The sequence below is a fragment of the Tympanuchus pallidicinctus genome, unplaced genomic scaffold, assembly GCF_026119805.1.
Source record: "Tympanuchus pallidicinctus isolate F22 unplaced genomic scaffold, pur_lepc_1.0 scaffold18, whole genome shotgun sequence".
Taxonomy (NCBI): domain Eukaryota; kingdom Metazoa; phylum Chordata; class Aves; order Galliformes; family Phasianidae; genus Tympanuchus; species Tympanuchus pallidicinctus.
The window spans coordinates 12,095,747-12,120,911 of record NW_026294699.1 but is presented as its reverse complement, the minus strand read 5'-3'; the positions used below and the strand labels follow the sequence as shown (position 1 = coordinate 12,120,911).

Genomic DNA, 25,165 nt, shown 5'->3' with positions numbered 1-25,165 from the left:
CGGAGCCTCGGCGGATGAGGCGCGGGAAGAGCCGGGCGCGGGGAGAAGGGGAAACCGTGGTGTTTGGGGCAGGGCCGGGAGCGCGGGGATACGGGAAGGTGAAGGGAGAGCGGGGGGAGCGGCGAGCTGGAGGGTCCGTGACGGGGTGGCGGTGAGGCGCCCCGTGCTGTGCGGAGGGGCTCCGCTGCGCCTCGCGCCTTCTCGGCCCGCGCGCTGCCCTCAGGCGCCCCGCGCGGCGCGGCGCCATGTCCGCCTCCAGGCTCTTCACCCTCGTGCTGGTGGTGCAGCCGCCCCGCGTCCTTCTGGGCATGAAGAAACGCGGGTTCGGGGCCGGGCTCTGGAACGGCTTTGGAGGAAAAGTGCAGCCGGGAGAGAGCATCGAGGATGCTGCGCGCAGGTGAGGCCCGGCCTGGGAGAGGGGCGGAGGGAGTCGGGCGCTCCTGCGGATCCGTAGCGGCTCCGTAAGCGCCGTGCCGCCTTCGCACGTCCGTGCAGCGCTCCTTCCTGCACGCAGGCGGCTCAGCACCGCCCTTACGGACCATCCCGGCTCCCCGTCACCTGGCTGCTGCGAACCTCCGAGCGTCTTCCAGTCCACGAGTAACTGCAGCTAGCGAGCATCCTCCCTGCCGCCGTCCTGAGGTCCTGAGCCGCTGATACCAATTGCTCGAGCAGAGAGCAGAGGCTCTTGCGACAGATGCACCGTTCTCGTTTGGCCGTATAGCGGCGCTGCAGCTTATGGCAGTGAGCTGCTGCTGCCTTCAAGGCGCTAAATTCCACTTACATTTTTAGTACTCCGTGAGAAGAACTTAGTGAAGAATACTAGGAATTTCACTTGAAGTTGCCTCATGAAGAGCACTGTAGAAACTGTTTCACTGCATGCAGGCACTGAATTCAGGAGCAGAATTCTGTCATTCCAGGGTTTGGACAGCAATGGTTCACTGCTGGACTTTCTTCATTTTAGTCACTGAAATGAAACAGCAGGTTCTACCTTCTTGTTTACACGAGCTTTGCAGATACAAAGCCGTGCTTTGCTACCTCCTTGATCTATCCCCAACTTTACCTTTGCACCTGCAGGAAGTTTAGTGTTGCTTAACAGATTCCTAACAGCTTTTGCACTGTTTCCTCAGCTGTGTCAGTGCAACGGCCGGGGCTGTGCGGTGAGTGAGCTCATCGGGGGGGGGAAGAGGCCTCTGTCTGTGTGCAGCGGAGCACCAGGTTAATGCAGCTGGTGCTTACATTGTGTCTACCTACAATTTATCATCTCTGAGTTGAGGGTGGGAGATCTGTCTCACTACTTAAATCAGGCCTTTGTTTGCTCATGTCATCAATGAGCATGGAGTGAGATGACTTGATTAATTTAGAATTTGATTTCCCACACATGTATTCATCTGTGTTAGCTTGGGGTTAAAAACTGGAGCTGTAATTCCCACGAGATGCTTGGTGGTGGATGTTCCAGCCATCTCAGTGCAATGTGACACAGCAGAAACAACGCCTGCTGCTGCAGACCGCGACACAGCCTGCTCTTCTTCAGAGCTCGTTGCAGAATTATACCCCTGACTCCTGCTCAGGTCAGCTGAGGAGAAAGCAGACCCCACAGACAGGGCCAGCTGGGCACGCTGCCCTCCTTCCTGACTGGGAGCTGCACCAGCACGGGGCTGCCGGCCCTGGGACGAGTGTGGGTTCAGCTCTCCTCCAGGAGGTGTCGTGCAGCCCAAGTAAAACTTCACTGCAGCGCTCTGCTTTGTGGCAGGATTTGAGCTGTTAGGTTGTGGTTGCCTCAACTGGCGTTGCAGTGGTGTAACCTGAAGTTAATCTTTACAGACTGGACTGCTGGGTATTAAGCTGCAATGAGAACAGAGTGCCCTGAATGATCACTGTGCTCCGCTGAGTCCATCATGTTCACACAGGCGCCTGGGCGCTCACAGCTATTCAGTGGCACTTCCTGTAAGGAAAGCTGTCAGCTAGTGCAATTTCTCGTTTTCTATCCACTGCAGTGTTTGTGTTTACTATATCCAGAGCCCAACAGCTCACAGATAAATTATTGAATAAACCACAGCAGCGTTGCGCTTATTGGACCTTTACCACAGCCTGTGAAACGAGGCTTTTAGTTTTCTTGGTTGAAAACTGCCTCTGTTTTTGGCACCATTTTCCAGGAATATCAACCAGAGTTAGCTAAGGCATCAGATTGCAGTACAGTTTTGAAGGATGGGATCCATGAAACTGATGCCAGAGAAAGCTGGAGCCTTAAAAATCATTTCTGTTTTGAAATTGTCGGGTTTCTGCCAAATGTACAACTGCGTTAGTTATTATCTTTATCTGAAGATAGTTCAAAGTATCCCTTACCTTTGTAGGGAGTAGACTAACCAGGACAAGTTTCAAGGTCTCTTAGCAGCAGGTTAAAAAAAAAACCAACATGAGCGTGTGGCATAGAAAGAAAAAGTGATTTGAAGGGCTTCAAGTGGCCATGCGTGGTAAGGCCTTGGAAAGAGCTGCTTGGCAAGTCTCACAGACTGCTCTTAGAAGACTTGTCTCTCAGCCTCTCTCTGACACGGAAAGTACTTCTGAGGAGCAGAAACTGAAGGTTTACATGATTATTTTGTGGTTTTGATGTGGCTTTTAACTGGGAGGTCACACAGTGCATACTGTTACTTACATGAGCTTCGCTTTGCCTCAGAAGTCGCTGATTTTTGTAGCAGCCTAGATGAGATGTTCTCACGTTCCTTATTGGTGTCACCACAGTTCTAAAAGCTTTAGCCTGATGTTGGCAAAGCCTTCTGCTTGTCTAAAGAAAGCTCTTCTCAGAGTTCTTAAGCCACATCCAGCTTAACACATTTGTGATAGCCCATTTCTAAGTAACCTCAGGAAATACCATCCTCTTGCATGGAATGTAAGCCCTTCCAGGTCGTCTCTGTTGGTGAATCCTCCCCCTCTAACAGAGTACTTTCCCCATGGCCTCTATAGCACACTGAGGTAACTCATGAGTCAGTCTGACATCGCTCCAGTCTGGTGCCAGTGGGCTACGTAGCGTGATGTGAGCCAGAACTCTGCTTTGTTGCAGGCACAGGAGGAGTTCTGGATGTAAAGTTAACGGCTGCTTTTTGTTCTCCCACTGCTTGCTTTCCTATAAAAACGCCTGTTTTTTGTATAGGGAGCTCCTGGAAGAGAGCGGGCTGACTGTGGACACCTTGCAGAAGATGGGTCAGATCACTTTTGAATTTGTAGGCAACTCTGAACTGATGGAAGTTCACATTTTCCGAGCGGATCAGTTTCACGGAGAGCCAAAGGAAAGCGACGGTGGGTAACTCACAGAGCTGATGTGTGTTTGCTTTTGAAATGCACTGCTCGTACATAAATGCAGAACTGTTCCTGCAGAAATTCCAGAGGAGGGAGGCAGCGGGGCTGTAACCCAAAGCTGTTTGTTGACACAGCGGAACTGCAGGCGGCAAAAAACCATGAGAAAATTTCAGACAAAATTGTTTTTTCCCCCAACAGAAATGCAGCCTCAGTGGTTTCAACTGGATGAGGTGCCGTTCAAACAAATGTGGCCAGATGATGTCTTTTGGTTCCCATTGGTGCTTCAGAGAAAGTTGTTTCGTGGCTACTTTAAGTTCCAAGGACAAGACACCATTGTGGAACACACCCTGAAAGAAGTGGAGGAAGTTTAAGAGGAAGGCAGAAGCATTCATTCCACGTGCTGCTGCCCACATTGGGCTGGGACACCACGAGTGCTTCCAGGGGGCTCCTTTCTCAGCTCCCCCGCAAGAAGAAGCTGACTGCCAGCTCACAGGGAAGTAAAGAAAATAAGGGGATTTCTTAGAGCAGAAATAAACATAGTAAGAATTTCCATGCTGTGAAGTCCCTATGATATGCCTGAGTAGTTACTTGATTACAACTCTCAAGAAACGGAGGGCTAACAGGAAGTTCTCATGTTGTTAATATATTTGGGTTTTCTATCATGACTAGAAACATTTTTAGAAAATTAAAGTGTTTTTTGTTTTTTTTTTCCCAGCAAAAGTATGTGTTGTCCCATTGTAAACAGCTGCCAGGTTTCTGGATGGTTGATGGGCTTCTCTGCAGACTGCTTCCTTTTATAGAAGTATGTTTGCTGTCTCTTTCAGGCTAATAGCAAAAGCTATTGAGCATCTTCTCTGTATCAGCTTTTATGCAGTTCCACATTCAGCATTACCTCCCAGGAGAAAGCAAGGCTTGTAAGTGCTGTGAGAGCCCTTGGAAAAGCTCTGGTAGAGCTCCCTTCCAGATTCTCCAGCTCAGATTTGCATAAATTTGTACAAGTCAAGAAAACAGCTTCTGCTAGAGCTGTCCAGTTTGAGCTCTGCCTTCAGTGTGCAGTTCCTGCTGTCAGCTTGGATATACAGACAGGTAGAAACACACAGAACAAAATCCCACCTTTCAGCAACTCCATGCTACAAAGTGCAGTGCACCCATGCTTGCAGGCTCTGCCACGTGCCTGCAGCCTGTGAGCTGACAGCTCTCAGATCAGCCCAACTCAGCATGGTGGACAGTGAAATACACATAGCACTCTGCTGGAAATATCACATATGGAACTTTATAGGTCTTTTGTTTTCTTTAAACATTTTTACAAACACATGTAACAGAATCATGGAATGTCATATAGAATCTGTAAACATTTCCAGTCTACCAGCTGTAGTAATAGGTCTTTAATTCCTGCATTTGGATAAAGTGCTTCATACATAAGGCTATTTGAGCAAAGCAAAGATACAGGATATTCCAGGCAGGCAGATTCATACCCTCTGAACAAGATTGTTTCTTCTCCTCTCCTCCCTGCAATTCTGAATCACTCACATCACACAAAAAATGTCCTGCTTCATCTGCTCCATAAGCCACAGCTCAGACTTAAAGGATAGGAGTTTTATTTTTTTCTTTTTTTTTTTTTTTGTGCTGCACAAGGACTATTTACAAAGCTTTTGATACTCACCTGTGTTTCTGACATAGCTGTATGAGTTTCTGGCTGTTCTAGTTCAGAGAATGGCTTGAGGCAAGGAAGGGAGAGAAAGGGAGCACAAAGAGGTGAGGTTGTTAGTAATGGGATGTAAAGCCTTACTGCATGGTAGGAAAGGGAGTGACTGGCAGCTGATACCTCTTGTGTTATCCCAATTTATTTCCTGGTGGAAACTGTAAATCAAGAGCGAACAAATTACATTCTCTTGCTCTGGGAACGTGGATAAGAAAAGAACAAGCACAGCTCAGGCCTGCACTTGCATTTATTATGCAATCAGTTCAATCCTTTTATGAAGATGCTTTCACCAGCACTGAGTTTTTGCTCATAAGTAGTGACTATTGCTTGTGCTGCAGGTGTGGAGACTGCTTACATCCCCAGCTAGTAGTTTGTCTTTTAGGAGCAGCAGAAAGTGGAGACCATGAATTAGTCTGTAAAAATGCCAGCAACTGCACCCCTGTGTGATCAGAGTAGAAGAGTAAAAGCACGGGAATGCAGCAAGGCACTGTTGGAAACGTTACAAAGAGCAGCTTTCAAAGAAGGGGGAAAGAGGAAAAGAAGCAAAGATCAAGGTTGTATTGTAAATGTAGTCATTTGGAAAGCTTTTCTACATGCAGTGTTGGTCAAAAAGCCTGAATAGTGCCAGTCACAGCTTAGAGCAGGGGTGACCTTAAGAGTGACAAAAACACATAGCCCTTCTGGTAAGACATTTTTCCAGGCCCCCATTGTTTGCCACCCTGATACCTCTATGATATTTGAGACACAGACAGAAAGACTGGAGGCCTTTTCTATCACTGTTATTTTAAACATGAGAGTCACCGTAAGCCCCAGCACTGCACAGAAAGCTTCCACTGGAGAAGGCACATTAACTCTTTGGTGCAACATCTTACAGGAGCAGCAGTACTGCGATAGGCAGCACGTGCTCTTCAGTTAGCCTCATCATTGCTCAGTGCTCATTGCAATCTACCCAGCTACAGCAATGGAACCAACAACTGAAGTCCTCACCCTTGCAGACAGTCACGGTTTGCTGCAACAACAGCACACAGGCAACTCGTTCTGTCCCCTGTCCATTGGAATCAGGGTAGGTAGAGAACTGAAGACAACTTGGTTGATTCCCTGCTGCATTCCTCTGGAGCAAGGACCTGTCTGCAGGTCTCAGCAGGACCAAAACAGTAAAGACATCCCTCAGCTGCTGAAGTAAATATGATACTGCTGTTGGTACACTGGTCAGCCTCCCACACTGAAGGTTTGAAAATGAATGAAGTTGTATGAAACTCTGGACAGGAGCTTGATGGTTCGGTATGAAATGAACTCAGAGTGCCATCAGCTGTATCAGCTTTGAGGATACCAGCCTTTTGTTTTCAAAATAGCAGATGAATGAAATAAAAACAAAAGAAAAGCAAAACAAGAAAATCCCACCCCAAAACCGCCGTCCTCAAAGAGGCAACAGCTGACAACGTAATAACAAGTGTTTTCTCAAGTAACATAATTCCAGTTTCTTTAGAGGCTGTGTGGTCTGTGCATATGTATAGCAGTCTGTACATCTGAACTAGAGAATTCTTGCTTGGAAGAACAGCAAATTCCATTCTTTTTGTGGGCTCTTTTGTTTTTAAAATCTGAAATTATACTTTTCAGTTAGGGGGAAGAAAAAGAAATGTTTCACCGCAGAGAACTTGCCAAGTAGAAGCTCACAGAGCACACCCCAGTCAGACCAGATCTTCCACTGCAACATACAGCATTTTCTCAATTTGTCTGCTCACCACTTCAACAATCAAAGCTCAGTAAAGGAGGATGGGTACTAAGACAAAACAAGTCACTGTCTATAACCAGCCAGCAACTTGTAAAGGCAATAGGACGAAGAGCACTGAAGAATATGGTTAAATGTTTTTCACGCTTACTGCGTTCCCAGTCAAGACAAGGTCTAGCAAGGGAGGGGGGAAAAGAACCCAAACAAACCAATCCTACATCCCCCTTTTGTGACGTTCTTGAGATGATGCCTTATTTGCTATTTTACTGTAGAAACATTTCCCTCCCCAACCAGTTTTGCTCTGGTTTGCAAACAGAATCTCTTCTACATCACTTTGGAAATCTTCAGGAAAGACCTGTCACAGCCATTTCAGTTAGTGGACCAGGGCAGTGCATAGGAGGGAAGACTCAGAAGAGAGTTAACATCTGAATTGCTATAAAAAGCTCTTGAAAGTGTATTCTGAACAAGGTTGTTAAACAAGCACCCTACAGACTCCTGAAGGCCCAGCGCCCCTAAACTTCACCCACAGAAAGAGGGGGAAATGGGGATATGAAACTGGGCAAATAGCTTATTATGTTGCTCTTGAATCTAACTCGTAATTTCCACCTGGCTGAGGAAGATCTCCTGTTGCATTTAATTTTCTAAATAAAAGACACAAAAAAAAAGCCTTTTGTGATGAGAAGATGTAAATCTATTTCCTGCTACTGAGGAAGTTCCCCAAAGGGAAAATACTGTAACAGTTCCAGTTTAACAGTGAGATTTCACCCTTCATAATGTGCTTCCTTTCTACCTAGAGAAGAAAACAGTAAGAAGCCAAGTGTCAAGCTCCCCTTTGGCAGCTCGCTTGGTCCCACAAAGACAGGTTAAGGAGAGTCCTGATCGCGTTGAGTTTTGCTGTATACATTTATAGTTTCTTCACTTATCACTTTCTCCAGAGGAGAAAATTCCCCCTAAAGTAACGTGACACACAAGTTCTCCCCCTGCCATTTGCCTCAAGAGGGAAAGTCACTGGAGATACAAAGTGAGACACAGAGAATAATTAGTCCCTTTATCAGATATCATCCTGAAAACCCCATTACTGAGGGCTGTGCTATTTCTAGAGAGAAAGAACTGCCACTGCCATGGCCTTGTCTTCACACACTCCAGTGCTATCTAGAGCTGGAAAAGACAACTGCAGTAATACCCAATAAATACTGATTTCTGCTAATCCATTTTATCAGCACTGTGTCCCAACCCACCAGCGTGACAGGATCCTTCATTTCATACTGGACAGAGGAGACACCAGCCATGGGATCACAGCTCTCCCACAGTCCTAAACAGCCACTCAGCAGGTGGATGTCAGAACCTCCAGGAGAAATTAGACATGCTCTGCTGTAGCTGTCCAGCTTGGATAACATGAGTAGATTACAATTAAGGAGTGTCTCATTCAATTATATTCCCATTTATGCCAGGAAAACTCCTCTAGGTTCCCCAACCCAGTCATCTTTGGCCCAGGACCAAATCAGATGAGCAAGTCCCCAGGCTGCCCTGCCACCACAAACTGAATCAATACTGACACACAGTGCTGAGCCTCCATGGGAAAACAGCTGTGCTACAGCAGCAGGGCCCTGCACCCATCCAGGTTAGTGAACCCAGACACTTTGTTCATATATTTTGCTTTAAGGTTTAGCAATAACAATTCAAATGCAGCCAACTACCCAAGGGATGGCTTTCAGCTTTCCTTTTCTCCATATGCCCGTAACACAGGCCCCTCCCAAACTTTAAAGGAAATCCATATCTCCTCTATGAGCAAGTGCTTCAGATATCCTGTCCATCTCAGCACTTCAGAACCTTCTCAGCATGTGTGCAGATAAGCCTTCTTGGAGGATAGTTAGTACACAGTGCAGAGGCATCAGCAGTAACACTGCAGCACCTACTGCACCATGCCACATCCTGACCCCACAGAGACTGTCTGCAAGATAACGAAAAATCAGCTCTGCCCTAGAGCATTCCAAAATTAAGTGTCTTTTTATCTGTATGTTCTGCCCCACATCCAGTCTGTCTAAACCAGAGAGCAGCTCAAAGCAGCAGTATTTAAAAAGGAAAAAAAAAAAAAGCTGTTTGGAGGATTCATTCTAACATCTGGAGGTAGAGGTCCGACCCCTCCCTTGATTGCACTTCTTGCTCACGGTAGGTGCTCGGAGTATTAATTGGAAAAGAAGTTTCCATCTGGAGGTGACAGTGGTGGAGTTGGCATATTGCTCGATCCCACAAATAGGCAGCTCAACTTCGGCTTCAATTCGTTCCAAACTTTACTCATCTGTGAGTAGAAAGGGAGAGGACACAAGCAGGAGAACGAGGTAAGGTAGGAATTCACCACTGTATTTTAGCAGCAGTTTCAAGATACCCAACAGCACAACACATGGAGAAGTCCAGTGTACCCAGAGCATCTCTTCTAGATGGTGCTATAATGACTGAACAGAAACCTTTCTTCAAAAAGGCTTACAGGCGAGCCTTGATCCTCACCCTTCACTGAAAATACCTTAGGTGACTTTTTAACAAGTTATGAAAAATCCCATTTGATCATTAGAGGAGGAAGACCCACAGGAGAAAACAAATCAGTTCAAAATTTTCATTGCTGTTTTGGGAAAAAGGGCATAGGTCAAAGAACTCACCTCTTTGTGACCCTGGATCTGGGAATTGACAAAGGCCCCCAAGATGTGAGATGTGAGAGGCAGATAGATATGGATGAGCTGTGTCTCCTGGTGCAGGCAATACAAAGAGAAGTAATTCCGAAGCTCCATAGTTAGGATGGCGTTCTCTTGCTGAAAGAGAAGGAATTCAGTGAAACACAATGCCAGGAAGAGAGTGCCAAGGAGATCCATTTGCAGCAGGAGAAAACAGCATTCCTCACCACCTGGCAATTCAAACACACAACAGGAACCCAAAAAGGCAGCGCCTGCGCTCACACGACATGACAGCAACTGCACTTTCCATCACACAGAATATTGCTTTCCTCATCTCCTGAAAACGTCACGTTGCCAGAGAACCAGTAATAAGTCCTGGTAAATAACTGAGGAAAACAAACGTGTTATCCTTGTAGCACAGCAGATAGCTCAGATGACTCAGGTAGCAGCTGCATTTGCAGGCTAATGGCTCTTTGCAGATATGACTGAGCTGTGCCACTCTCTGCTTTCCCCATGCATCTGCACTACCTCCACAATTCGAGATTCCAGTTGCTCCACTGATTCTGGTTCTTTGTTCTGCACAGTGGCACTCATCATCTGCTTCTTCATCATGCTGTACTTATGCAGTGCTCGCTGGTGCTTGTGCAGTACTCCCTTCTCATGTCTTTCACACAGGTCCTTTATAGAGGAAAAGAAGCAAATAAAAAGTAGGTACTGAGTGGAAGCAAGGCATAGTGCAAAGGGACAGCGAGCAGGCAAGCCATTTACATCAGGAACATAAAAGACAGTCATGCTTTATGCTATTTCTATGCTGCATATATATATTTTTTTCTTCTTAGGAGGGTAAAAACGTTAGCTAAGAATTCAAGAAACAGAAGTGCCACTTAAGCTCAGTGGCACAGGTCCAAGCAATCTAGAACACCACTTTGGCCAACGTTTTGGATCTTATCAGACCACTTATCTTCCATGACCTTCTCAATATTAAGTGCTGGCAATTAACTGTAGCAATAGCTTCCCAGTGCCCTTCTATTTCAGTCCCAGCATGCGAATGTCAGGAGAGGCTGCCAAGTACAGTTCCACTAGGTGCTTCTAAAAGAAGTGCCTTTGACTGAGAGATTGATATCAAAAAAATTCTTTTGTTTGTAGCTGAGCTCACAAATTGTCTCCACTGACAGAACATCTCATTCACTGGTCTGACTCGAAAGCAGTCAAATCTGGAAAAAGGTTGGCTGACCCACGCAATTCAAGCAGTCAGATTTCTGAGTTCCTCCCAGATGCGTTTGCCATTTGGCAACATCTCATCACAGGAAAAGCTGATCAGTAAGCTATGCAGCTAACTAAGGCTAACAGCCACTCCCACCCCTCTGCCACATCCCCTCTGTGCCTCCAAACTGCCCTCCCAGACACTTTTCCATCTCATTGGCATCACACCCTCTGAAGAGCACAAGCTCAAAACAACTTTTTCACTGGCAGAAGAACGGCAAAGCTCACTTTATAGGACTGGAGTAAATCCAGGAAAAGGTTCAGCTTCTCCACCACATCATTCTCTTCCTGTTTACCCTAGAAAACAAGGAAAAAGTACATTTTACGTAAGCCTAGCAAGCACCAACATCAGAGTTCTTCAAATCCTTACCCCATGCAGGCCCTCCACAGTACTCCCTAGGGCATATCAGTGCTTACACAACTGCATCAAAAACCTTTCAGACGTAACAGTAGTGCTCAGTCTGCAGCACGCAGAACAAAAACCTGAACTGGAGTGAGAACAGCTATTCCAACTGACTGATTATTGCAACCAGAGCAGTCAGTTTCCCAGCGCTGTGTGCCAGGCCTTTCAACTCTCTCTGCCTCAAAATTTGTTTTTGTAGACTCCTCCAATTTTTGACTTTCCTTCTTATAAGATTATTAATCTGTTAAATCTATAAATACCTGCATATTTCCCATAACAGTTCGTGCATCAGAAAGCATAAATGAGACACCAAGCTAAATTTGACAACCTTTTTTTTTCCCCCCCTTTTACTAAACAGTGCCTTTTCTTCCCGTGTCAGTAGAGCTCTCTGGAACAAACTGGAGAAAAAGAGCTGGTCTGACTGATCTATAAAAGCACGCTGAATATTTTAACACACTGAGATGAGAAGACAAAACTATTACTTTGCTTCCTAGACTGTCACGATCTCGCACTGCTCTGTCAGCACCACACTGCACATTCACACAAGGCACTTCTGTCTGAATGATTCTCGTGTTTTGTCTAAGTAACACGAACGTCAAAATTTGATTCAGAGGTTCTGGCTTCTCTGCGGCAGGTAAATCACACAGAACACAGACCTTCTGGACAGCTCAGTACAGCAACACAACTGCACTTGTCTGATAACCACCTGAAAGGAAAAAAGAAAGCAGGCTTTTCCCTCCTTTCCTTTCTTCCCCCATTCAAACAGTCAGCTCTTTCATTCACACCTGAACAAGCAGGCTGGTGGCTGAGGATGCAAGCTTGGATTACAATCTCCCTTTTAAGTTTTTAAATGTCTACACCTGTAGAGATCACGATTCAAGATGAAACATAAGACAGCCATGCACCTTCCTCATTACACAAAAAGGAACACACAAAAAAAATGAACTCACCTGCTGCACAGCCTTATCTGCCAGAAGTGCAAATTCAACAGACAGACCCTTCAAGGCCTGTTTCAAAGTCCCCCACGTGTTATTATTCAAAGCAGCCCAGGAAGGAAGAGGTGTAGTGTCTGAGCCCAAAGCACTAGGAGAACAGAATTAATGATTAAGTTTAGGAAACAAACTCCACTTGGTAGGTGCACTAGTTTGCAGAAAGCAGCTCAGAATTTCAAAGAGCTCACAGCACAGAGGTACTAGTGCACAGTCACAGACACGTTGCCAAGTATATTCTGGAAGGAGAGACAATATATCAGTACCTGAGTATCAAAGTATTGCTATTTATCTCTGTTGGTCTATGGAACGCAGCACAGGTTTTCTTCTTTTTCAGTTAGGAGAACTTGATTAGGGCATGCAGCATGCATTCAAACACACACACTCACTAGACCCTTTGCAAGTAAACCTCACAACAGCCTTCAGTTCCAAAGCAACAGGAGAAGAGTTCACATGAGCAAATCTTCTTCCACCCAGCCTACCTTAGTTCCTTCCCAAATATGAGGAGATCTGAGGCGTTATCAATGGCTCGAGATGCTATCCTCTCTGCACGGTCCCGGAGCTTGTAGAAGCTGTTATAAATATTCCGGATGAGCTCCCTGCTGGCAGCAAACTGGGCCTGTATGTCAGCTGGGAGGAAGTCCTGAAGAGGCACAAGGGAGGTTACTAGTGGATACATGAGAGGCGTTCACATATCACAGCCGCAGGCGCACCAGACAGGAGAGAGACAAACACCTCTGGCACTCTCTCCCTCCGTGCTGTGACAACCCTGGAGAGACCAGGGTTATAATTAGGATATATAATTTTAAAAATCAGGAGCATAATTTAGATATCTATGTCAGATGTCACACAAACACCCCCAAATGTCAGAGGCAGAAAGAGGTTCAAATACAGATACCAAAATGCACAACTCTACTACACAGAGCAGGAATTGGGAGGTTTCCAGTTCAATGATTCTGATCAGAAGCTACTAATAGCTGCCAGCACTGCTAAGGTGAGCACGTACTCAGAGTTCAAATAAGTTCTTTCTGACCTGTGCATCACCAGTAGAGCCTCAATTAAGCTTCAATTGCAAAACCTTCTGCTAGCAGTACCTGAACCTGAACAACCACTTCAAAATTGCTCAATGAACAGTAAATGCATACTTAAAGTTCACCACAGCACTGATCACTGGGATAAAGAGATCAATGCAGAACTTCCACCTGACTTCTCTAAAGCAATCCAAATTACTCTCCCACAGTGAGGAAGACAGAAGGATGACCTGAACACAAGAAGACATCGGTCTAGATATTAGCTCTTAAATCCTGCTATGCAAGTATTCACTAAAAATCGGGTTCTGAGCAGGATTTGTTGTCTCATGTTCACAAACCAGCATTTCGGTAGAACTATCAGGCTCAAATATTTATTTCTGTTTCCTAAGAAATTAGGAGTCTGAAAGTCCTTCCAAATCTGGAAACAGCTCTCTCCTTGCTAAAGACTCTACCACCAAACAAACACCAGAACTGATCCAGCTGGAGAAGAGAGACATTTGAATCAGCATTAAACGAGGTAAGCAATGTGTATACATACCTTGGCCTGAGTGGCCAATCTGCAGGTCAGAAATTCATCTCCCACTCCCTGCACCAACTCTCTTAGTTTATTCTGTACATCCTAAAGGAGACACAGTTCTTTCATTCTCATTTGATTCTAAGGAAAGTCAGCCTACACAGGACTCTCACATTATAATGGTAAGTCACAATTTATCAGATTGAGCTTTATTCAGGCTAAGTTTAGTTCGAGGGGAATTGCCATCAGTATTTTCCTAATAACAGTTACCATTTTCAAAATATTGCATTCCTGGCATCAAATGAACTTGCATTCCACTTCCCAGCTACAGAAATATCATATAATTATTACAGAACTACAGAATGCTTTATGTTGGAAGTGACCTGAAGGATCATCAAGTTTCAACTCCCCCATCACCAGCAGGGGCACCAACACCCAGACCTGGCACTTGATCAGGCTGCCCAGGGCCCCATCCAGCCTGGTCTTGAACAGCTCCAGGGACAGAGCACCCACAGCCTCTCTGGCTGAGAGAAAATGTTAGAGAGCAACAACATGTAGGTCAAAAACAACTCTGAACTCTGCCCAGGAGAGCAGTGACAGGAAGGTGTGCAAACTCAGTTTTATCACCAACAAATACTCACTGAGCCACTGAATGACAGAAAGAGCTTCAAGAGCACATCTTCTGAGAAGGGGGGATGTCGAGCCACCAGGTTTATGAAGCGCTTCAGAGCTCTCCTCCTTGATTCTATGAATTCTCGATCAGCTGGAAGGAACACCAAACTTCAATTAACAGAGCACAAAATTACAATTGCTCAGAAAGAAAAAAATAAAACTAAAACACTGTCCAGTAATTTCCTCAGTAATATTCCAAGGTAATAACCTTGCCAAAGCACTTGAAGAAAACCAAAGAATGGTTCAACTATTCCCTCAAGTGATACTTCATACCTTACCGAAATATCCTGCATATATATTCACGTGTTTATTTCCACAGGACAGGTCAAGCAAGCAGGTTAAACAACTGAGTCTAAGACCAGAAACCTCTACTTACAAAGAAAAGGTTGGGTTTATTCAGCTGCTTTGCCAAGATCTGCACTTATCTTTTTCCCCCAGTAATGAAAGTGCCCTGAAAATCTACATTTCAACCTGCGGTACATCCACCCAAAGGCCTTCCTTGTCCAACTGGAAGGAGTTCAGCTCATCTTCCTTCCCAAAACAGGAAGGGTTTCAGTCTGGTGGCAATGCAGTAAAGCTGCACATCAGAGATCCCAGCACCTTTGCAGGAAAGGTGAAAAAAAAAAAAATCAACTAAAATAAATCTGAAGGAGAAGAAAGTAACATCACTTTCTGCCTTAAAGTTTTGGACTACATCAGGACTGTTCTACTAGCATTTGTTCCCATTTCTCTTAAGACATCTCACAAGTATGAGAAGAAACGCTCCAGTGAACACAGAGAAATACCAACACATCAGAAATGCTAGGAAATACAAACAGACAGGTTTTATGTATTGGAAACATCTTTCAAGCATCTTCTCTCTGCTAAGATAGATCAGAAAGGTCACCTTGTTTATAGGTGTTGCATGAAGCAGAAATCCTGGAAGTCCCAGCAGAGAGCACTAAATCAGGCCAACTTCAAAGATTAGTTTTCACAACCCCAAAAGAAAGATCATTTCAGCTTGCACTCCATTGTAAAGAATGACCATTGGAAGTTCCCAATAATGTTATTTTGCTTGGTTCTGGCTCACTACAAACCCATTTATCAGCTCCTTTTTACTGTAGCAATACATGGACTCCTCAACTAAGATCAATTATTTACTGAAACATTTTAAACTTAGCAGCAGGGGCAGGAGACAAGGCAGTGAAAAGCACATCCTTCCGCAGATAGAGCGAAAAACAAGATAGGATCTTATACAGTTGTGCAACATTTTAACACAAGTTTAAAAACGGTGCCTACAAAAATGTTAGAGGAGCTCTGATATGCCTTTTGTTTTGGGTTACTTCACTGGTTTCTAAGAGCTACAGCACACTTGAGTGAAATGGCATCGATTCCAGCCTTTTTTTTTCCTTTCTAACCTTAAGCAGATTGACAAGCTCCTTATAACAGGAAAAAAGAAAAAATCAAGAGGGAAACGGTCACTTCAAGGCACTTGGTTAATCTGCAAGAAGGACACCTTTGTGTAGGTAAGCTCAAAGTGTGGTTAATGTTGCCATAAGGCTCTGTGTGAGGAACACTTCCTGCTGAAGCTGTTCACTTCGTATCACCGGGCTGCCAGTCCTGAACTGAGCTCTTTCAATGATTTCCAGTGATATCACCTCAATCACACACAACAAAACAAAGACCCAGGTTACCTCCCAGCATCCTCTTTGGTGGAAGTGCTGGCACCATTCGATACGGGAACTTCTGCAGCAGCATCTCATGGAACACCACAAAATCATTGTAGCGCCTGTAGACCGAGCATTTGAACCTCTGCAATGGAGGAAGAGAGAAATAACAACTTGAAATCAATCCATCAATCCAGGCTGGACAATCAGCAGCACTTCCACAACTTCCTAACATAAGCTGTAGAAGGGAAAGGAAAATCACACCCAGATTGAACTCATTTCTAGGGGCTCGTGGTAGGAAGGTGGTAGAAAATACTGCACTGGAACAGCTTGTAAGGAAGACTACTACAACTCTATGCTTTCTCACCACTTTTGCTGCAATCACCCACCACTTCAATGGCACTATGCATTTTCAGAAGTAAGGAGGCAGATAACTGGAGCACAACAGGAACAGCCCCTAGGGCCTCCCTCGGTCTGATTTGAAATCTGATGCTGATTTGCATTGCAGTTCCTTGATGAAGATCAAGGGCAAGTTATTCTACTTCCTGCAGAAGCATCTACAGCTAGAACTGAGAGGGATGAGAGCAACTGAGACGAGTTGGTAATGGATTCCTAAATTCAAAACCAAGAGAGAACCAGCAGAGTCCTTCAGACCAGTATCTTGCAGTCACGGGCTAAAAGCACTGCGTCCTCAAGAGCCCACAAACATTCACTCTGTTGCCATTTCTCCCATACAACAATCTTTGATGATCTTCCAGACATTAATCTAAAGCCATAAATGTCACCACAAATAAGTGATGCCAAATATGTACAGCAGTTCAACTGCTGCTCAGTAACTGTTGTTTTTTTTGTGGCCTAGGACACGCATATTGCTCACAGTCTGCTTGGAATAGATTACTCTGTTGAAAAAAGCTACCCAGTCTACTGGAGAGCTGTATCACCATCCAATCCATAAAAAGGAAGAGATACATCAACTTGAGTGTTTGCCAACCCCACAGTCAGAGGCTACAGGTCAGGATTAGAACAACTAAACTGGAAATGAATGGCCCCAACTCTGCGGAAGGATTTTTTGTTTCTGTAACTTTTCTGTTCATTAAGGATTTCAGTTTAGCACTGCCAATATCATTTCTTCACAAGTTCTAAATAGCCTGAAACACAGGATAATGGAATCGTTGGTTTTTCAGTGTTATACATCTGGTTTTGTACAGAGCTCACGTTGCAGGTGTGTCTGGTTAGCCAGTAACCTGAATATTACCCAGTGACTTTGCAAAACTAGCTGACGGTGCATCAGACCTCAGCTAAGAAGCCGTGCCACACTGCAGAAGCACTTGTCAAGAAAGTATAAGCCAGTGCATTGAAACCCACCCCATCCACCCAGCCTACTCAAAGCAGCATCATCCCACAGAGCAACTCAGACAGAACTTTGCCAAAAGCAAGTGCACAGAGATTCCTCAGAGGACACGGCCTCACTGAAACCAATGCTTGCTCACGTTACCTTGCTGGAAACTTCGTATTCCACATGTTTCAGAAAAAGGCCTTTCTTCTCAGGTATGAGCTCCACCTGCACGCTATCCTTGCTCAATAGCTCTTGCAAGGTGTGGGGAAGCAGCAGTGGATTTCCTGGGGGTGCCTGCATCAGGAATTGTTCCGGTTCCTGCGTTTCATTTACTGGAGGCTTTGCAAAATCTGAAAGGCAAAAGGGGATAAAACAAGCTGTCCAACAGATCTCGAGATGATACAGCAAAGGGAGACTTCAAGCATTCCGTTCCCTCTCTCAGAGTTCCCACAGTGGTGCAACACCACTACAAGAGCACTCGAGCCACTCCTCCCCCAGGAGGCTCTGCTACTTCCCACACGTTGGAGACCTCGGTGCCTCCCTCTGCACTACACCCAGAAGCACCTCCAATTATATCGAGTCGGGAAGCCATCTCTACTGAGCAGAAGAATCACGGGCCAAATTCATGCCGTGATTCAGCTCGGAGGCCTGTGTTTCCTGTCTGTCCAGCTCCCACCACAGCAGGATCTGCCAAAATGAATGAAGCCCTGGCTCAGCACTTTTGGATCCTGCCTAGAACAAATCGTGGAAGTAAAGAAAATGTGTTATTTGACTGCTCTGCAGAAAGTTATTACATTCATTGCACATGCCATTACAAAGGAAAGAGACACTTTGTTTGACATTGCTATATTAAATTGTATGACAGTGTGCTGCAGCGTGCACGACTTGCAGTAATTTACTATGTCAGTATGTTTAAGTTCAACAGCAGCAGGAAACAGATCCTAGCAATGTTTATCAACCCTAGAGTTCCTCTATCTCAGCAAGCTCAGGCAAAATCTTACAAATGCACCAACTCTATTGCTTGTAGATAAACCCATCCTGTTTGGTATTTATTTTGTTGAGTTTGGGTTGTTTTGTTTTGTTTTCCCCACACACTGAATTCAGTCATAGCTGGGCAGCTTCGGTCTGAGAGATCCTAACTAACTCACAGCAAGATGCAAAAGGGAAACAAAGTGGCTGTGACAGTATGGCCATGAAGAGGGTGCACCAAAGGGAGAAGGAGGAAGATTCCGAGTGCTCTCTTCTTTCTGAATGACCAAACTGAAGTCCACTCTCTGAATTTGACTTCATAACTGTATGTTACATGACTGTAAAGCAAGCTCACATTCTTCTGCAAAGCAATTTTTTTTTCTATCCATTTTACACATAGGAGAAGACAGAAAATATGGATATAATCCTGGAACCTATCCAACCCACACCTGGGTTCTGCTCTCCTGTCTGGAACAGATGAGCTGCTTCCTCTCCAAAGACGTCTGTCTAAGAGATATGGTGAGCAAGCTTTTTTTATAAAGCAAGATGAATCCACTAATGAAAAACTGCTTAAAGCTGTGGAGTATTAACCATTCCCTCACTGCAAGTGTGTGGAAGCTGCAGCCCTTTTTAAACACATCTAAAATGTTGGCAACTCAAGACGACAGTAATTACAGAAGCAAGAATCCTCCCTGCAAGCTTTGATACATAGTTGAAAAGGTTGGTATCTGCCTTAGAGGTTCCTTCAAGACGACACAGATTCAGAACCTCAACTTGAAAGCCTTGATCTTCTCCTAAGGGTTTCCCACCTGTTCTGGCTCTGGAAAATGGAGAAAGCAGGCAACCTCCAACTCCTCAGATATGCAGCTTCAGTCTTTGTTCTGTAGAAGGGCTCAAAGAGTCCAACCCAAACCCAGGACAGCTGACCTTACCCCACACGTCCTGTCAGGCTTCAGATTCCTGCTAACATGACTCAGAGAAGCAAGTCTTAACACCTGCGCTTTAATTGAATAATCACCTGTTAACCCCACCTCCAAAGAGCTTCTAAAAGTTCCAGTTAATTGCCAGAAGTCTGTTGTAAAAATACAAGCTAATTCAAGCTGATATGGGACTCTGCTGGATGAAGAGTTAATATAGCTATACTACGTTTCAAACAGATGCTGAACTGAGAAGGAAAGGAAGGGGAAGAAAAAGAACTCAAGAGGCAGAGAGTAAAGCAAATTATTTCCTAGTGTAATAAAACCCTCCCACCTAATATCTGACTGTGCTGCAGGGTATCAGCAGCCGTGCTACCAAGAGGAAGCATCGAAAACACACAGAGAGCACTATGAAAAGCACAAGGCAGCCTCGCTCCCGGAGCAGCGGCTCTCCAGCTGTTCGCCCTGGTAATTCATGGTGGAATTGCTCACTCGCACGACTGAAACGCAACGTGACGCAGGAGGTTCGGTTATTTCTGCCATGCAGGCACACATGCTTAAACACATTTCCACGGTCCTGTGTTGCTCAACCACTGGCTCCCATTTCAGAGGAAGTCACAGCAAACCGGTCTCCCAAAGAGGAGCTGGTCCAAACGCAACCCACCTCTTCTGAGAGCAGCACAGATCTGCACCCTCCTGCTGCCCATTGAGCCTCTCTGCCTGCCTTTCATTGCCCTGCTGGCCAGCTGTGATTCCATGGCACTCACTGCTCCCTGATCAGAGGCTCAGCACCAGCTGATGAGCTACTGCAACCCTGGTGGGGAACAGATCTGGACCACAAGAAAGGATTCACAGAGGAAATACCGAAGGCTTCACAGCTATCCTTCAAGTCCTTGGATCTGCTGCAGGACTCAAACTGTGCACCACCTGATGCTGAGAAGGACTGCCATGTTTACCACAGTGAACCTCACACCGAGATCAAGACATGACGTTCCTTCACTTGGAATACTTTGCCAAGTTATTCCCTAAATCTGTGCTCTAAGACTCATCTACAGGAAATACCTTCTCTTTATCAGCGCATCCGGCTCTTCCCAAAATGCTCTGTAGCTTCTCTACATCCCACCTTGTCTAAATCATACAAATCAGATAACTGTACAGAGTCATTACACTTTTAATTAATAATATGTCTTTCATATTAACAGGACAGCTAGCCAACACGAACGTGCGTCCTCAAACACTGGTCTGAGAACACGACAGTTACTTTGGAGCTGTTAACTTGTTCCAGAAAGCACCACTCCAGCATTAACGTTAACCCTGCAGAACAACACACTGCAAGCATTCAGCAGCACATCCTTCACCCTGCTTACTGAAGAGTCAATTCACAAACAGCCTGGAGAGCCCCAGCCAGAAACGGTGGATAATACAGGCCAGGCATGGTGGATAATAGTGGGAACTCATTGGTATGAGCTCCTGCGTTCAAGCAATAAAAGGATTTACACGCATGGTAACAAAACACTTAATGCTTCCCATCACGCGCTCTGCTGGAGAACAGCTAATTTTGAAACGTTCCATTTCATCTCAGATCATCATCTAGCAAAGTTTATATATGTAGAGCTGTAAATGAATACAGGAATGAGGTAGGGAATGGTACCCCGGAACACAGGGAAGCAGATAAAATGAAATGAGCTCTTTGTGCAAGCTATCTCTCAGCCACAGCAGAGCTTTTCAATCTGTTGTCGATAAGACACAGGGAAGCATCCTGGGGTAACTGAAAACAATTTGATATCAAAGTTAGAAGGAATGCATATATGCATACATATACAAACAGGCAGAGAGCAAAGAGACAAGGAGTGGAAGCTTAAAGAAGCGTTTAAAGCACAGCCCAGTTTTTGTTTGCTTCTGAAAGAGAAGAGCTGCAGTAACTGCTGCCCTGTAGGTCTGGTAGCCCTTGGGCTGAAAGTGCACAGGGAACAAAATGGAAAGCTGTGCCCTTCCATGTCATGCATTTCAGGCTCCAGTCAGCAGGCAGAACTCACCACTCCATCCCATACCAGCCGCCTCCAAGCCACCCCACAACACACCCTGCACAGCTGTGCCCATCTCTCCTCCCTGCTGGACTGCAGACAGCCAAAGCTGGAGGGCTTCCCTTTGGGTTGCAGCTGACTGCCACACGCTGCTCTTTATCATACTTGGGTGCTAATCCACTGAATGTATGAGACAGCTTAAGTAGAAGGTGCCATGGAATCACTGGTTGCATGTGTAGCAGTCTGACTGTAAGGAGAAAGGAATGTTAAAGAGAGGAATGCCTTCAGGAAAAGTAACTGCTTCCTCGCTGTTATCACAGCCACGGCCTTGGGGGCAGAAGGCAGCAACTCTCGGAAACAGAGCCCCAGCAGTGTGTATTTCTGTGTGCTGACACCTCACATTTCCACCTGGCAAAAAATGCAGGCTCCACCACGAGCTCCCAGGCAAGGCACACTTACCAGCAATCAGGCATCAGCACTTCCCTTCTGCCTTCTCACGAGAAGCCTCAGGAGTTGTGGAAATGCCTTTCCTCCAGCTGTGCTCAACACATTCCTCCCTGGTCTGAGAATTCTCTTCCAGTGTCCATCCCAGCCCCTCCAAGAGCACACTGTGCCACTACAGCATTAACTAACTCCCTTCCTTTTTATTTTTCATTATGCTTACACAATCTGAAATCCCCTGAAAACTAAAAAAGAAAAAACAGAAGTTCTAGGGGAAAAAAAAAAAAAAAAGAAAAAAAAACAACCCCAAAAAAACCACCTTTCTTCTTAAGGCTTCAGATATTTTTAAGACGGAGACAACAGTACGCAACTCAGTTGTTTCTGTGTTTCAAAGGAACTTCAAACCACATCATTCTTACTGGGAAAGGAAAAAGCTGAAAGAATCAGCCTACTTTGTCCAATAACAATGATCCACAGATCTGCAGGTATAAGGAAAGTTTCACTGATTAACAGATGGTGCAGCTGCAGACCAACAATTTGGTTGTAAATCCATGCTGCCTGCTGCCAAAACAAGACAAGATTCTAAGTATGCTATCAGAAATGAGGCACGGGAACACAGGCTCCAACATTTTACTTTCCTCCTTAAATTCTCCAGCTTCCTCACTCTGGATATCAAGCATGTGCTCTGTGCTGGCTGCTCTGCGCTGGTTTTTTCCTCTGTTTTGAGGGCTTGGGGGCAGGCTCTGTTGTTTGGTGGTTGGTTTTTGTTTGATTCTCCAACTAAAATTCAAACTGCTGCTCGGTATTTGGTGCAAGAAAAGCAGCAGTGTAACAGCTCAAAGATAAAGTGAGGTTCTCTAAGCTTCATTTAATAACTGTTAAGTGCCAGCATTCCTGTATTCCCCTACAGCCATAGGTCTCTAACTGCTTATCACAATCACACTACAGCAGGAGGGGAAAAAAAAGAGAGAAAAAGCAGCAAGTTATCTCCTTCCAATATCACAGAGTAAATCTGTATGCCAGACCAGAGAACCAACTTGGAGCTTCGTGCCCTGCCCTTGTAACCATGCTGCTAGATCAAGTGAATTAATTAAGTAATTTCCCAGTCTGGGAACACAAGGAAAGCATTTCATCTCCGAGTCAGCCGCAGAGTGGAGCTGTAGCAGACACAGAGTGGGATGGAGCTACAAATGTTGAAGAAGTAACAGGATTAAGGGGGAAAATCCATGGAGGAATTTTCACAAAGACTACAGAGATAAAAGCCAACCCGGCTAGGACAGCCTTCAGCTCCCAGTGGAGGACTGAGCTTTTCTCCATCTTCACACCCAGCTCTAACAAAGACATGTGGAAGTGTGAAAATTGAGACCTAACTAACAAGAACAGATGCAACCATTCTGCAGGAGTTTGCTTGCAGGAAGCCATGAGCCATTGCTACGTCCCATACAAATTCACACACAAGTCTTCTACAGGGAGAGTTTATTTTAACCATAAAACTGCCAAATTTCCACAAACACCCCTGTCCAAGGAGACCCTGTCAGAAGAAGTTATCTTCTGCTTTGCAAAACTCAATCCAAGTATTTAAGCACTGCCACTCCAGCCACACCAGTCTCTGGATGGTCTTTTTACTCTTCTTTTTTAATATATTTTTAACAAGTTCATCCATTGTATTGAAATGCTCCCATCCTTTTGTACCAACTCCCTTTCTAACTGCCACATTGCCCTCCATCGCTGATGCCAACTCACTAAAGCTTGGTGGTTCTGAGGGAAAACAGAGCAGTTCCACTCAAACTCTGCTATCTGCAGTGGGAGCAGCCTTCCCCACCAAGCCTTGGTGAAGCAGCACACACAGCTGAAGATCTACCATCAGAAGGGAAGGGGCAGCCCCCATCCCAGCCAGCACAGCCGCATGAGCTCTCTGAGGTCACTACAAAACAGACTCAAAAGGGAGCAAGAGCCAAAAAAAATTTTAGAAGATCAATACAAGCAAGTCAACAGGAACAATTTCATATACCAACCATTGATTTTTTTTTTCTTTCCACTTTTATTGCTTTAAGATACTTCTAATCCTGCAAATCAAAGAATTTGCGTGCCCTGGTCCTGCCAGAACTCCCACTGACAAACTGCTGCTCCCTGAAGAAGTTCAGCATGGCCGCTGGCCTCCTGAGATCTCTGATCCCAAACCAGAACGCTACAAACTAAACAGATACCTCCTTTCACAGCATGTTCCTCTTCCACTGCAGTCATCAGACGCTCACTCCATGTTCACAATGTAACCTTTTCCTAAAGAAAGCCACATTTTCTAGGGCTGAGTGGAGCAGTTCAGGACCTCCACCTCACCCTGCCGAGCTCCGGGAGCTGAAGCAGAACCGCACAGCCGTACCTGGGGGAGCTCTCTTTGACACACTAGGACATTTTTTCCACCAAGGCTGCTGCTCAATGTCCCAATATCTTACATCAGCCCTGGACGGAAATATTCCAAAATAGCGTATTGATTTACGAACCCGTGACGGGCACCAAGAGCACCAGAGGCCCATCAGCACAATCCTCAGTGCGGTCCCCGCTTCGATTCCAAGCGCACCGCTCTCCCCTGCGCACACAGCGCTCACTTGTAACCCCTCCTTCCAGAGGACGGGAGCAAAACGCTCTCAAAGCAGCGCCCCGGAGCAGCGCCGTGCGGTGACACCGCGCCTCCCGGCCCCCGTGGCCGGGATCGGCCCCGCGATGGGCGCAGCGTAGAGAGGCGCCAAAGCCTCGGACGCAGCACGCAGCGAGCGGCTCCGGGCGAAATAAAGTCACCGTGGCAGCGCCCGGCCGCGTGGCTCTAAGAGAGGCGGCGCCCCGTGCTGCTCCGCTCCCTGCCCGCCGCCCAGCAGAAGGGCTCGATTATCACGGCGCTCCGGCCGCCTCCCGCAGCCCCGACGGGCGCTCCTCCGCCCCGAGCCGAGCGGGACGCGGCACCGCTGCGCCCACCGCGCGTTTCCCACCCGCGGAGCGGAGCCGCCCCTCGCCGAGCCAACGGCGGGCGCCGCCCAGAGAACCCAACCGGCGCCGGGTCCGGCCGAGCGGCCGCCGCCCCGGGTAGAGAAGGGGAAGGCGGCCGCGTTTTACCTCAGGTTTCGGCGGAGGCAGCAGCCCTGACCGCCCACCCCGTAGGACCCAGTCGCCCTCCCCGAGCCGGCGGCGCTTAGGAAGGGCCCCGCGGTGCCGACCGCAGCCGCCCCGTACCTGTGCCGACACCCGCGCTGCCCGCGGACGGGTCTCCGTCCATCGCGGCCGCAGTCATGTGAGGCCGCGGCCCGGCGGGCGCCCTCCCCTTCCTCCGCAGCGCCCGCCTGTCAGCGCGGGCGGGGCCGGGCCGGGAGGGGGGCGGCGGCGGCGGCGGCGGCGGGGCGCGTGGCAGCGCGGTGCCGGAGTCCCTCGGGTTGGAGAACTGCTGCGAGAGCCGCAGCCGAGCGCCTCAGCGCCACAACGCCGCGCCGCTGCTGAGGTGACCGCGCCGCTCTACGAGCAGCGGTGCCAGTGCAGCACCGCTCGGTCTGAGAATACTCGTCTGCTATCCAACCCGTGCC

The 25,165-nt window shown here is 46.5% G+C and overlaps 2 protein-coding genes across 4 annotated transcripts; one reads left to right on the top strand and one right to left on the bottom strand.

The window, feature by feature from the left end:
- The first annotated feature begins 17 nt into the window (after positions 1 to 17).
- Positions 18 to 3,844, top strand: NUDT1 (nudix hydrolase 1). Its single transcript, XM_052679864.1, has 3 exons — positions 18 to 397; positions 3,149 to 3,294; positions 3,493 to 3,844. The coding sequence occupies exons 1-3, from the start codon at positions 246 to 248 to the stop codon at positions 3,663 to 3,665; spliced, it is 471 nt and encodes a 156-aa protein (XP_052535824.1). The 5' UTR covers positions 18 to 245; the 3' UTR covers positions 3,666 to 3,844.
- Positions 3,845 to 4,547: 703 nt separating this feature from the next.
- SNX8 (sorting nexin 8) lies at positions 4,548 to 24,952 on the bottom strand. 3 transcript variants are annotated; one of them, XM_052679861.1, is made up of 11 exons: positions 24,822 to 24,952; positions 17,405 to 17,595; positions 15,937 to 16,054; positions 14,233 to 14,354; positions 13,616 to 13,696; positions 12,529 to 12,689; positions 12,008 to 12,140; positions 10,883 to 10,951; positions 9,920 to 10,069; positions 9,380 to 9,529; positions 4,548 to 9,024 (listed from the first exon to the last, which is right to left on the bottom strand). In XM_052679861.1, exons 1-11 carry the CDS (start codon positions 24,877 to 24,879, stop codon positions 8,911 to 8,913), a joined length of 1,347 nt encoding a protein of 448 aa, XP_052535821.1. In that variant the 5' UTR covers positions 24,880 to 24,952; the 3' UTR covers positions 4,548 to 8,910. The 3 variants fall into 3 exon arrangements, with proteins under 3 accessions (XP_052535821.1, XP_052535823.1, XP_052535822.1); XM_052679863.1 differs by lacking the exon at positions 24,822 to 24,952 and adding an exon at positions 21,615 to 21,757; XM_052679862.1 differs by lacking the exon at positions 24,822 to 24,952 and adding an exon at positions 19,024 to 19,192.
- Positions 24,953 to 25,165: the final 213 nt, after the last annotated feature.